At 33.2% G+C, this 13,671-nt stretch overlaps 1 protein-coding gene across 1 annotated transcript in view; it reads right to left on the bottom strand.

The window, feature by feature from the left end:
- LOC106876909 (carbonic anhydrase-related protein 10-like) overlaps positions 1-13,671 on the bottom strand; it is a 1,215,161-nt gene that overhangs the window by 397,973 nt on the left and 803,517 nt on the right. Inside the window, exon 4 of the mRNA XM_052965551.1 lies at positions 10,216-10,407. Within this exon, the coding sequence (XP_052821511.1) occupies positions 10,216-10,407 (192 nt within the window). The remainder of the gene's footprint in view (positions 1-10,215; positions 10,408-13,671) is intronic.

Here is a 13,671-nt window from a genome sequence, read left to right as displayed (position 1 = left end):
CCTTGTGGTTGGGAAGCAAAACTCCTGTCTCGCAGGCATTCCTGCGCCTATATATATATTTGTGTACATAAATATATATATATATATATATAAATATATAGTAAAATGTGTTGTTGAACATGCACCTAAATTTCAAAAACTCGTAAATGTTTACAATACATTTGTTTACATATATACCAAAGTAGTGTCAACAATATGTTTTGTTTATCAATGGTAAAGGTTTTAAATTAGAAAAAAACATATTTAAAAGTTTCAATGTCGACAAATTAAAATGTTTCAAAGTTTGAATGTTCATAGCAGTCAATAAAATCAAGGCTATATAAATTTGTTTGAATGTACAAAGTTTATTAATTTTAGTTGTGGTCGGCATGTCATACTGAAAAGAAAAAAGAAAAATGTGTGAAATGAAAATAGTAAAAATTTGGTTAACAGTTTCTCTGATCCTCTTGTAATAGACGCTTTCACTTGTCGTGGTATGTTTTGGGATCAGATGAATTTAACATTGAAACATTTTAATTTGTCAACATTCAAACATTTTACTTTGTCAACATTGAAACATTTTAATTTGTCAACATTCAACCATTTTACTTTGTCAACATTGAAACATTTTAATTCAACATTGAAACGTTTAAGATTGTTTTTCTAATTTTAAACTTTTTTCCATTGATAAATAAAGTATTGTTTGGCATTTATATAAGTTTTTTAGATTCATTTTCAGCAACTTATTTTCCTAAACCCTCCAAGATCTTCCAAGCATATATCACTGCATATCTTTCTCGTCTTCTCTCCAAGGAAAAGAGACTCAGCTTCTTTAGCCTCTCCCAGTTGCCCATCTTTGGCATCAAATCAATCTTCGTTTGTGTTGATGCTGGATTGCTTCCACAGTTTGTTTCACACTCTCTGGGGACCATAGCTTGGAGCAGAAGTCCAAGCGTCTAAGGACGAAAGCCTTCCATAGGGGTAGCCGGGTTTCCGTTTCCCTGGTTCTGAATGTCCTCAGAATCCAGTCAGTCACTCGCCTCCACTGTGTTGCTATCTCGGTAATATGCACATAGTATGCTGCATCATTGTTCATCTGAAACCCCAGGTCACGGACCGACTCTGACTCTGGGATTATATTACCTTCTGGTCCAGTGTATTTCGATTTTAGCCTGATGTTGGACCGATAGTGAATTGCTGAAATTTCATAACATCGAATTGCTTGTTATTTTTTTAGCCCATCCTTTTGTAGACTTCGTTCAGGTCTTTCTGCAGTTTTATGATGACCTCTGCGTTCCTAACTGCTTCTGATCTAACTAGTTAGATTGGCTGACTGTACCACGGAGGTCACGTCTGACTATATATATACACACACACACACACACACACATATATATATATATATATATATATATATGTGTGTGTGTGTGTGTGTGTGTGTGCGTGTGTGTGTGCGTGTGTGTATATGTATGTGTGTGTGTCTGTGTATGTGTATGTGTGTGTGTATGTGTGTTTGTGTGTGTATACATATATATATATATATATATATATATATATTTATTAATATATATATATGTGTATATATATGTATGTGCGTATGTGTGTCTGTGTTTGTACCACTACCATCGCTTGAGAACCGATGTTGATTTCTTTACGTCCCTGTAACTTTGTGGTTCGGCGAAAGTGACCGGTAGCATAAGAACTAGCTTACTGAGAATAAATCCTCAGGTCGATTTGCTCGACTAAAAGCAGTGCTCCAGCATGGCCGCAGTCAAATATCTGAAACAAGCAAAATAATAAAATAACTATCCTATTTTAATCCAAAGCAACGCCGGGTATATCTGCTAGCTTTTCTTTTGAGAATTTTTCTTTCAAATAATCTTCCGTATAATAGTAAATTTCATTTCAATGTGCTGGTTTAGTGAATTAAAAAGGTCATTAATAAACATTCCGTTATAACACATGCATGAAATTAAATAACCAAATCTCACATTGCATTTATATTTTTCCATGATGAACCGAAAGTCAATAAATGTCTAACCTGATATGAGTCCAATTATTCTCGTTTCTTTTGCTTGATAATTTGATTATGTATATGAATTTTCATAAGAAACCTAATAAGGAAACCTGTAAGAAAATATTTTTGGAGACATCTCACGATGCAAGCAATACTTTCCGACACCAGACGAATATAAATTATTTATCCATTATATTAACGTTGTACTTTACTTAAAATATGTAAAATTGGTTTTCAATTTTCATAACTCCTGTTTTGTGTGACTCATGCTTTATTTTCTACAATCATCGTTATTAAAAGATTTACCGAGCAGAAAACTACAAGCACATTGTAACAATGAATTCTGCTTCAAAACTGATCAGTTTTTCATATCTATTTCATTTGTCACATCCATATTGTAGATATTGAATACTAAATCCCATGCATTCTTTATAAGCAATAACATAAATATACGAATGAAATAATATAGTATATTACTTTGATAGATTATTTTCCCGAACGAAAATTAATTGCATTATGAGAATTTCAGATATTTATTCATATTAAGGTCGTTACGCAACAAAAAATGTGGTAGGAGAAGCTGATTCATCTTTGCAGTTAGAATCAAAGATTTTCACTCTAATGCTTTCATCCGTATTTCCTCTAATTATCTGGTCAGTAACTACTGCTTTCACCTTCCTTTTTCTCCTTCTCCTTACTATCTGTCTATCTATCTATCTATCTATCTATCTATCTATCTATCTATCTATCTATCTATATGTCTGTCTGTCTGTCTGTCTGTCTGTATATCTATCTATCTATCTATCTATCTATCTATCTATCTATCTATATATCTATCTATCTATCTATCTATCTATCTATCTGCGTGTGTGTATGTGTGAGTGCGTGCGTGTTTTGTTTGCAGTCCGGCTTTCTGATAGACTGAAATATGGGTCGAATCACTTCGCTTCGATATTAGTTAATAATTCATTTGAAATATATAATTCTCAAGAGACTGACGAAAATATTAAAACATAAATAACTACAATCAGGCAGCCATCTTTCGAAAGAACACTAATCAGGTAATTATGCATTCTTGAGTAGCGAAGAAACTGGTTGGTTTCTTATGACTGAATCCGCAGAGGCCCTCTTAGAGCATAATTTTACGACACAAAATGCATATTTAATTTTAAGTTATACATCCTAAACACTATACATAATACTCATTACTAGTCTTTTTAGACTGTCCTAAATTAATTGATTACTACACCTTCCTGTGTACCTACAGTAGAAATTCAGCACTATCCTTAGCAGAGTAGTAGAAATTCTGCTTCTCTGTTTCCTTCTACAGTTTCTCCATCAACTCAGCAATTTTTAAAATTTGCTATAATACTATGCTGCTTCCTTGCAATTTAAATGTTACTTTATTTCTAATACTACGATGATATCATTCATAAAACGGGGAATGTTGGTTAAATAATTTCCTTTTGCTGGATATGTAAGAAACTTTTACATAGGTACAATAAATATAAAGTTATGCGTTTATTTACGAAGCATGGTTAGTAACGAAAACAAATTTATCTCTAAAAATTATAACATCAAAGTATAACACTCTTCTTCGTCTTCTTCTCTTCTTCTTCTTCTTCTTCTTCTTCTTCTTCTTCTTCTTCTTCTTCTTCTTCTTCTTCTTCTTCTTCTTCTTATTATTATTATTATTATTATTATTATTATTATTATTATTATTATTATTATTATTATTATTAACTTTCGTACGATACTATGCTTCTTTATTGTATTTTGTTTTATATACACAAATGAGAAATATTTTTTTTAACTATATTTCAATTTAATAATTATTTTATATTGAAAATTAATATTCATTTCATTTGTTTGCGTAACAATGTGAAATTTGGAAAAATTAAAATTATAATTAATTGACTACTATTAGCCACTGTGGTAGAAGTTATTCCCAACATTATTCGTCATACGAAAGGTAAGACACAAGGTGGGTGTATGTGCGCGTATGTCTGTTTGTATGTGCACGAGTCTTTATATATGTGTATGCATGCGAGTTTGTGTGATATGCGTGTATAACGGAAAGAGAGAGAGAGAGAGAGAGAGAGAGAGAGAGATATAGAGAGAGAGCGAGAGAGAGAGAGAGAGAGAGAGAGAGAGAGAGAGAGAGAGAGAGAGAGAGAGAGAGATGATAAAAATAATATAGCATACACATAGAGAAAAAGAGAGAGTGAGATAGCCTGCAACAATGCTAACATTATGAATTCTAATGAGTATATCATTAGTATTATTATATATGTTTTGTTTATTTTCATTGTTTACTTTTTAAATTTTATTTTTCATGCGTTATGCAAGAACATTCTAGAAATGAAACTAGAGAAACTTTTGTGCGTTTCTCTAATTTTTTATTTTATTTATTTTATTTTATTTTTTGAGTGTTTTTTTTTTCTTCTTATATCATAATTCAATAGCGAAACTATGTTGCTTCAAACTATGTAACTTTTGTAAAAATATGAAATTAATTCCGCGTCTTTGTAGATGCTGTAATAGCATTGGCAATGTAAAAATTGTTTGGATCACGTAGTGTTATTGGTCATTGGACAGAATTATGGAGACATATTGTATAAAGACGAAAAATAGTTATTTATTGCAGGTTGTAGTTGTAGAAAATCCATGTAATATCGAACATTCAATTTTCTTTCTTCAGGGATTTCATGTTATTCTCTGAAGTAACTTTGTGTTCCGTTCCATTCGCTACACTTTTTGCATTACACATTTTCCCGTGATGTATGCATGATTATGAAAAAAAAAAGAAGAAACAAACCAATCTTGAAATAAATCTTTGACGATTTCTATAGATATCCTGTATATAAAAATTTGCTAGATAAATACCGGTCATGCAAAATTACCTCAAGTTGTCGAACGCCAGAGAACTGAGTTGTCGGTGTATAGTGGAGTTCCATATTCGTTATGTGTCATACTATCAATCAAGTTAGGGGCAACGTATTTAATGCAGTCTGGAAAAGAACCTAGTGAGAAATACTACTTGCACAGAAAAGAGAGGGTAACATAACATAGTTGACTAATATTAATTTAACTTGATCTTAAATATACGGATGACAACACGGTATATCTCGTACGTAAAAGACACTCTGGGTTGCCATTCGTACTCGCCAAGTTGTAATCAAATATTAATTATTAAGCAAATGCTTACTTTTCTTATTTTAAATTTTCAATTAACTATATTTCCTCATCGTCTTAGGTGACTTACTTCATTATCATATCACCGCCGTTGTTTAGCTGCAAAACATAAACTAATCCAATAAAACTGTGATCAGAGTCGCACCTGCACTGACCATGACATTTTCAGATGTATGTGTGTAAGAATATGTTATCTAACAACCCTTAGGTTTGTAAGAAGCAAATCGAATCTCAAAAGTATTGGATTGCAACTCTCAAAGACCAACTGATAATATCAGTTATCTTCAGCTAAAAGTCTATAAAGAAATTTCAAGTGTACTGTGCTGTTGAGCAACCAGTACCTTGTGTTGTAAGACGATCTGTACCAGCTTTGAAACCTATTATTAAAATCAATTTACGTCAATAACTTGAGAAATGCTTGATTGTTACACAATCTGTACTTTCTGCATATATACTTCGCGATGTGCGCTTCAACAAAGAGGTATGATTAAGTAGGTATATCTTCAGAAATACAAGATCACTAGATTGTGAGTTCCATTTTAAAATGATTTCCTTTCTACTAAAACTCTACTCACTTTCATATAATTATTTGTGATAATTTATTTGAATGAGGTTTGTTACCCTAAAATATTTACTCTGCGATCATGGAAGATATCATTATTGACATTATTCCTTAACCATAAAATAAACGAATTCATCATTCGGTTGAAATAACTGGGAGATATATTTAGTCACAATTAGCCTCTTAAAAATAATTTTGGTCTCATATTCCATTTTGATTTGTCATATATTGCTCGAAGTCAAAGAGGATTTGATCTGACATTACAACATGCTTTTCTTTGTCAATTTGATATATGTTTTTACTATATTACTTTAAGCAGCTCTCTGTGAAAGTTACTATATATTTAGAGATGTTAGTCGGCTTCTGATTAGCATCATGTTAGGATGTAAATTTCTCAGTCAAAGAAAAAAAAATTCATTGCAAAGTATTTTTATGCGCCTATTTTTTTTCAGTGGATCGTCAAATGCAATTAGTCTCTTAAGCAAATTTTGGCAAATTAATAATTCTTGCATAGTAATTTGCTGGACAACAATAGTTGAGAATATCTCTTTGAGGATGTAAAAGTTCATAAAAGGTTATAAACGAATGCATTCAGAGGGTTCAATGACATAAGCTGCGTAAAATAAAAGACTTCCATATTAAGAATTGACCTTCCTTAAAAAATGTATGAATTGATTTTTTCGTGGAGTAAAAATGGCAAACCTTTCTCCATTTTGTCGAAACTAAATTTAATATTATATTTTTTAGAAAAGGTTGATTGTAAATTTCTCGATTATTTAGGTGGCTGCTATAAATATAATAAACGTTGGCGAGTGGGATATTTAAGGTCGTGAAATCCAGGCTAAGTAAAAACAATTACACTAACTTCATTTTTCTCTCTGGAGAAACAACTAACTGTCTTCATATTAAAATATACTTCAAACATAAATGTACGTATATGACGCGCCATCTTCAGTTGCAAAATATACATTTTTAACAGTGAGGATATTCAAATATAGGTTTTAGTAAATATATACAATGAGCGAGAGAAGGAAATAATTACATGCTTCTACAAATGTAGCAGAAGATATCTCTGCTAAATTAGTAGAAGCATGAAATTATTTCTTTCTCTAGCCATGAGGAAATATTTACTAAAACCTATATTTGAATATCCTCACTGTTAAAAATTTGTATTTTGCAACTGAAGATGGTGCTATATTTCAAATTGATGCAATGCTTGCATTGTTCGATTAAGAGTAGCCGCCTCCAACAACGGCCGTATTGCAATAATATCTTGAGACCCTCTAACTTATTTGCTGTCTATTCACCTTACTTTGAGTTTTGTGGATAATACCGGACTGGCTTGGTTTATGAACTTAAGTACCTTATTCAACTGAATCGTAATTATTTGTAACATATATATGTATAAAAATAAACAAACACACACACACACACACACACACACACACACACACACACTTACATATGTAGATATGTTGATCTGATGAGCTAGCTTCGATTATCTGCATTGATATGTGAATATGCAAGTGAGTTGTATAATGTGAAGCATGCATATTAATGCAGACATGTAATCATAATATATTGTACAGTGAAATTTTTACTACATGAAGCAGGCTGTGAAGCAACCATTACCCTAATGAAAACGTGGTCAAATTATTATATTCACTTTTCATACCTCGTGACAATTTATGGTTCACACACACACGCACATACACAATATACAGTGACGCGCTATTACTAGTTGCTCGCTTTGGTAACACGTATCTCAGCACACTCTTATAACTTGCCATGTGTCTCCAGGCATTCCTCAAGCTCTGATCACACGGTGTATTCTATTTGCAAATCAGTACGCTGGTATAAGAGAAATAACGAATAAAAAGAATGAAGAATAAAAACGGAAAAAGGAAAAGGAAAGAAAATTTGCTGAACGGTAAACTATGCATAAATATGAATGTATGTATATTAGTTTCCTTGTTTCAGTCACTGGACTGTGGCCAAATTGGAGCACTGTCTTGAACAGCTTTTGGCCAAATGAACTGACCACAGTATGTTTGTGTAGAGCCTGGTACTTATTTTGTCACCTCACTTAACAGTGTCTGTCAAGAGGTGGTGGTGAGATATATACATAATGACGCCATATATAGATGCACACACACACACCTGCACACACACACATATACATACGCAAGCACACACACATATGTATATATAAAGAGATATACGTACACATATGACAGGCTTCTTTCAGTTTTGCTCTACAAAATCTTTCAATTTTTCGGTTGGCCGGAGCTATAGTAGAAGATACTTGTAGAAAGTGCCACACAGTGGGACTGAACCCAAACCCATTTATCGTACCACGTACTGCATCTAAATAATTGTTTTGCTCACAAGAACTCGTGTTTGGTTGAATTTCAGTTATCCTATTTGTATATGAAATCATTTTAATATACATAGTTGTTTTTTTTTTTATTATTGCTATATTCGGGATTCGACGTCTAGTAGTCTATGAAGGTCACGCTTCAGAAAATGTTCCGATATGTTTCAGTACTTACTGATGTCAGTTTACACTGATATAAAAGTCAATGATTATTTTGTGGTACGTTTTTATTTCCGAGATTTGAAATCATATCTCTCTGAAATTCAAATGCAGTGTTTACTATTTAAACAGAATATAATGACGATAAAAGAAACTATTAGAATTTTGAGATAAGTGAAAATACATTGGCATGGAAATCACCAATTTCTTATTTCACAGCATTTGTTCCTGAAATTAAAGCCCTCCTCCTCCTCCTCCTCTTTTTCATCATCATCATCATTGTCATCATCATCATCATTCACAACTTCATGATCACGTACAGCTTGGTCCCTTTTATATTGTCCTGATTTACAACCCAATTTTATTTTTTATGCTATATGATAGTTTCTCCTCTTCATCTTTTAAGTCTTTTGGGTGATTGACATATATATTCAGTGCCATTTTTTAGCTAGCCAATATACGCCATCACAAACAAGCTATTCCATTCTAGTACCCAAATGCCAGCAGTTCGAACTCATTCTATTTTGATGGTAAATATATTCTTCCAACGAAATAATGAAAACAACACAAAAGATATCCATTATATTTCATATATTGAGTTGATTTTTTTTGTTCACCTCTGTTAAGATGTCTCATCGTCTGTACTTTATCACTTTATGATGCAGAATTTATATTTACCAATGTATTGTCAGGTACGTGAACAGTTGTTAACCGCCGTAAAGAAGCTTCATCGATAACTCGCTCGATTATGATTCCGAATTTCTCCTTGGATATTGTTAGATAAACTATGTAAAATGAGGTTAGCGTTTTATAGCAAAATTAATATCATAAACTGGTATTGTATCCAGTAAATGCAATTAATCAGCAATACAATCCTTAAACGGGGTAAATAACCTTAAGCAGATCTTTATAATGACGAGATCATTCGTTTATATTTACACGTTTCATTGCAAGATTTACATGAAAGTGTCATGTCGTTTCAAGGTATTGTTTAATGGTAATAATGATTTCTCGCTTTCTATGGTTTACTTTTTATCACTGAAATTTCCCGGTTAGTGTAACCTGAAAGTGAATTTGTTATCTATAAGATTCATAGCGAACTATTCACCAAAATATTTGACTCAGTGTACTAGCTTGACCACACATGAATAACAGCTAAATTTATTGAAATCTCAGTCCCACTTTAAATAATAAACAACATATTGTGATACATAATTGTAGGTATAACGAAGATGGAATCATGCTGTTGAGAAGTCCATAGATCGAAAATCTGTTCAGTAAGGCATCATGTTGTGTTAAACAACAGCATCTCCCATATTATAGATATAAGTGATTTAACACAACGTTCTAAGACATCGAAACGCTGGTTCTTGTTTACGTTGTTAATTTGAGTTCAACTCCAGTCAATCAAATATCAAATACAGCCTACTCATGCATATCCATTCCCTCTTCCGACTCTTTATCTATGACTAAGATCCATAGTTCTTTCATTTGTAATATTGTAAATTAGAGGATACTTGGCCAGGTTTTATCAGTTGTATACTTCATGCGTTCGCTACTACGGATTGATAACAAAGTCTGACATGAATTAAGTTCGTGTTACCTCCTAGTTGGTGGTTAAAAGAAAAAAAGCCCCTGTTGAGTTTTTACACACTTTCAGCTGTGAGTCCAACCATATCAGATTTTGAATATTAGATTTAAATAGCATAGACAGCTTACAGTAGCTTTGTTACTCATGATATCCTTTTATAGCTATGAATACTTCATTTTACTTCAGAAAGCAATACCTTGAATATAGAAATAGCTCTCATAGTGATTACGTAATATGAATCAACGTACTTGTAATCAGCACTGGAATACATTAAGAACACCCTTTGTGGCTCCCTCGGATGGGAAAAAGATATAATATATTGATAAATCTCTTACCTCTGCAACAAATGCTCTGTCTGCTATAGTATGTTCCGAACCTCGTTCATCTTTACTTCCAAAATGGACTTTTAGATTCGCTGCGCGATAAGTATATGATAACGGACCCATACTAATATTGACTCCCCATTGACTGGTTTGGTCTACTTCAAATGTCAGATCATGGCCGTTATTAACAAGTGAGCCGACGACCTGTAAAAACAAAAATAAGAAAAATATCTGTAATTAAGGGTTTTGCAAGTTACCAATAGCTCTTGAGGAACAATATTTCGCTAGTACTTGAATAGGAAATGACACGTCTGAAGTTGGATGTACGCTAATATATTCAACCAAATATGTATATAAACATCGTCCAACAAATCTGGTGATAGTCTACTTCTGGAATAAACATTCTGTGAAGTTCAGGGGTTTAGCTCACTTTGTTTATCGTGAGGAGGAATGTAATCTCATATTTCAAAACTGACATTCATGAGATGAAAACGATTATTTGAATAAGTGGTTTAAAAAGTACCAAAATTACAAGACGATAAAAATCTAGGAAATGTCTCAAAGTATAGTGTGTCTCTATAGTAACTGAAAAAATAATTATAGATAATAAGAAACCGGTAAATCACAGATGTTATAATTATATGTATGTGTGTTTGCAAGTGTGTGCATGCATGTGCGTATAGGGACGGTATGAAAATAGCTGAATGGATATATAATTAACGGCCAATGGATATATGTCATAATATCAGGTATACGCACGCGGAAGAACATCTAAAATAACTTCATGCGTACGCTGGTAAAGATTAATATACGTAAGAGACAAAGTTTTAGGTTGTTTGAAAAAGGAATACGGGACTGTAAGAAGGTGTGAGTGGCCAATGACATAATCTCAATACGAAGAGAGTGGAAGAAGGGGAAATGTCGGTAGTGGATCCGTTACCGTATAAATTTTGATGAGTGAGGCGTATTTAAGCTAAAATATTACGCACATAACGCGGGGGTCAGTCAGCATTGCATGTAAGTGAAGCATTATCATGCGTAAAGATAAACCGCCTCGCTTTATGCTTATGAGGATGTGATGGGCTATGATATCTGCTACAGAAAATTAATACTTCAGTATACAGCGCTTGCCGGATATTACTCAACCCACAATCTAGATATCTATTTCCATACACTGCAAGATCTAGCCCCTTTAAACTGTCAAGTCTGATAAATCGAAGCCGATTATTGCTCACAAAAAAAGCAACTTTTGCAGAATTTTTCTTTCCATCAGTTCTTAGTATTCTAATGGGGGACACATCAACAGTGCTGTCAGCTGCACATCAAACTCCACTGCTTATGTTAGGTAAAATCCCTCGAAATATATTTCTTTTGATTACCACGCGAAAGCACCCCTGCTAGAAGTCTCCGGAAATGAGCGCATCCAGGTCTTGTTTCACGTATTTAAGGCTTCTTGTAAGTTTGTACTATTGCGACGTTGGTAGAAGTTTGATGCAACTAGCTACTCACATTAACGATTATGTGTTCATTCTTTTCCTATATTACTTTTCTATACTTCAACTTCCTTGCTGTCATTGCTGAATGTACCAACTCTACGCATATGTTACTACCCTTAATTTTTCCTTAAACAACTCATGTAAAACTCTGCACAAATGCCATGAACAGAGAACTTGACAGAATATTCCAATGGACCTCTCTTTCATTTTTTTCTAATACAACACAAAGGACTAATTTCATGCAATCACTTCGTATCAAAGGCGTTACCTCATCTTTGCCATCGAACGATTATCTTAAATGTGACAAAGACTGGATTTTTCCTAACTAGATTTCGGATGATTCTTTTACATACTCAGGCGGGTTAGATAACATCTTCAGGGAGGTCAATCGATTAATACGAAATCTAACGCAAACACACTAAAATAGCCCGGTGCGCTGTCTCCTTTCTCAGCCTTTCAATTCTTACTGCTGAGACATTTGCTTTTCAGAACGAGCTGAGGAACTGAACCCTCTACTCAGGCGTCCCTGACCTACATGCCTCTCCTCCTCTCTTCACTCATGTTGTCACGACTCGAAATTTAGGCTAAACTGTGATCATTACATTGTGTTCAGCCTGCTCAAATCAGTGCCAACTGCAAAGAAATCTCTGCACTTACTTTCCTAGCAGCTATTAGCTTGCAATACTTGGAACAGAATTGTATCAATCTCAACAATCTTGGATAGAACGCAAAGGTTATTAACGTTTCGTTCAGAAAAGAATAACATAATCGCGTAATATTGTTTGGGCTATGCAATCAGTTGTGACTGATTTATACCATTTCAAATTTATCTACATCAATGTTGTTGTGTGCAGGTTTGCTGAACACCGTTTGTTTTCCTACATGGTGTATACTCAAACTTTAGAGCAAGATAGCAGTATACTTATCAAATAGATCACCATTTTTTCCTGATATAATAATTATGTACTTTCTAATATATCAATATTCCTTCAATATTCTGCATTTTCTGTAAGAATCTAACACACAAACCCTAACCGCACCTCCGCTTTTTATATTATTATCTCCCTTTCGTTCAACCGGTCTTTTTTCCAGTCATTTGCCATGTTCGACTGCTTTAATCTACACATTCTCTCTGTTAATTTTTCATTCTCTCTCTGCTTATTTTTTTTTATTCCTCTCTATTGAAGAGCGGAGGCCCGAAACGTAACACACTTTTTTCATTTTCCCAAGTAACATCATAATGCACTTGCATGTTGTTCATACACCTGTCTTCGTATTTTGTTTTCCTATAAATTTCAACTATATATATATATATATATATATATATATATATATATATATATATATATATATATATATATATATGTTTTAGAGGTTGGAAAGCCAACCAACTAAATGTTTCTACCTATAAAATATACAGCTGGTAGTGTGCCTAATTATTTATACCCAAGTGCTGGTTACTATGTAGCATTTTCGCAATCGAATGTCATATATGGGCGAGGGTAAAAAGCGGTTTACTCTTAATTTATACGGCAAAAAGAAAATGGAATATTATAAGAATACAAACACATGCAAAGACTGTGTGCTACACAAATATATACTAGTAACACTAGTAATGCATGGTGTATAGTGGCGCCACGCTTCACCATTTGAAATCATCTGGCAATGAATTGCTTATTCACGTTCATTGGATTGATACTTTCGTATAAATAAGGAGTACCACGCATATACTTTTACTTGTATCACTCAATGGATGTGACTTTGCTCACCTTGTTGTGATACTCCTGTCTTTTATGTATTACTAGTATATATTTGTGTAGCACACAGTCTTTGCATGTGTATGTATTCTTATAATACTCACTTTTGTTTTGGAATAAATAGGCATAATAGAATGTCTACCGGCTGATGTATATCCCCTCCATTTTCTTTTTGCCATATATATGTATATTTATATATATATATGTATATATAT

The sequence above is a fragment of the Octopus bimaculoides genome, chromosome 2 (assembly GCF_001194135.2).
Source record: "Octopus bimaculoides isolate UCB-OBI-ISO-001 chromosome 2, ASM119413v2, whole genome shotgun sequence".
Taxonomy (NCBI): domain Eukaryota; kingdom Metazoa; phylum Mollusca; class Cephalopoda; order Octopoda; family Octopodidae; genus Octopus; species Octopus bimaculoides.
The sequence above is the reverse complement of the archived record's forward strand: the minus strand, read 5'-3'. Positions and strand labels throughout refer to the sequence as shown.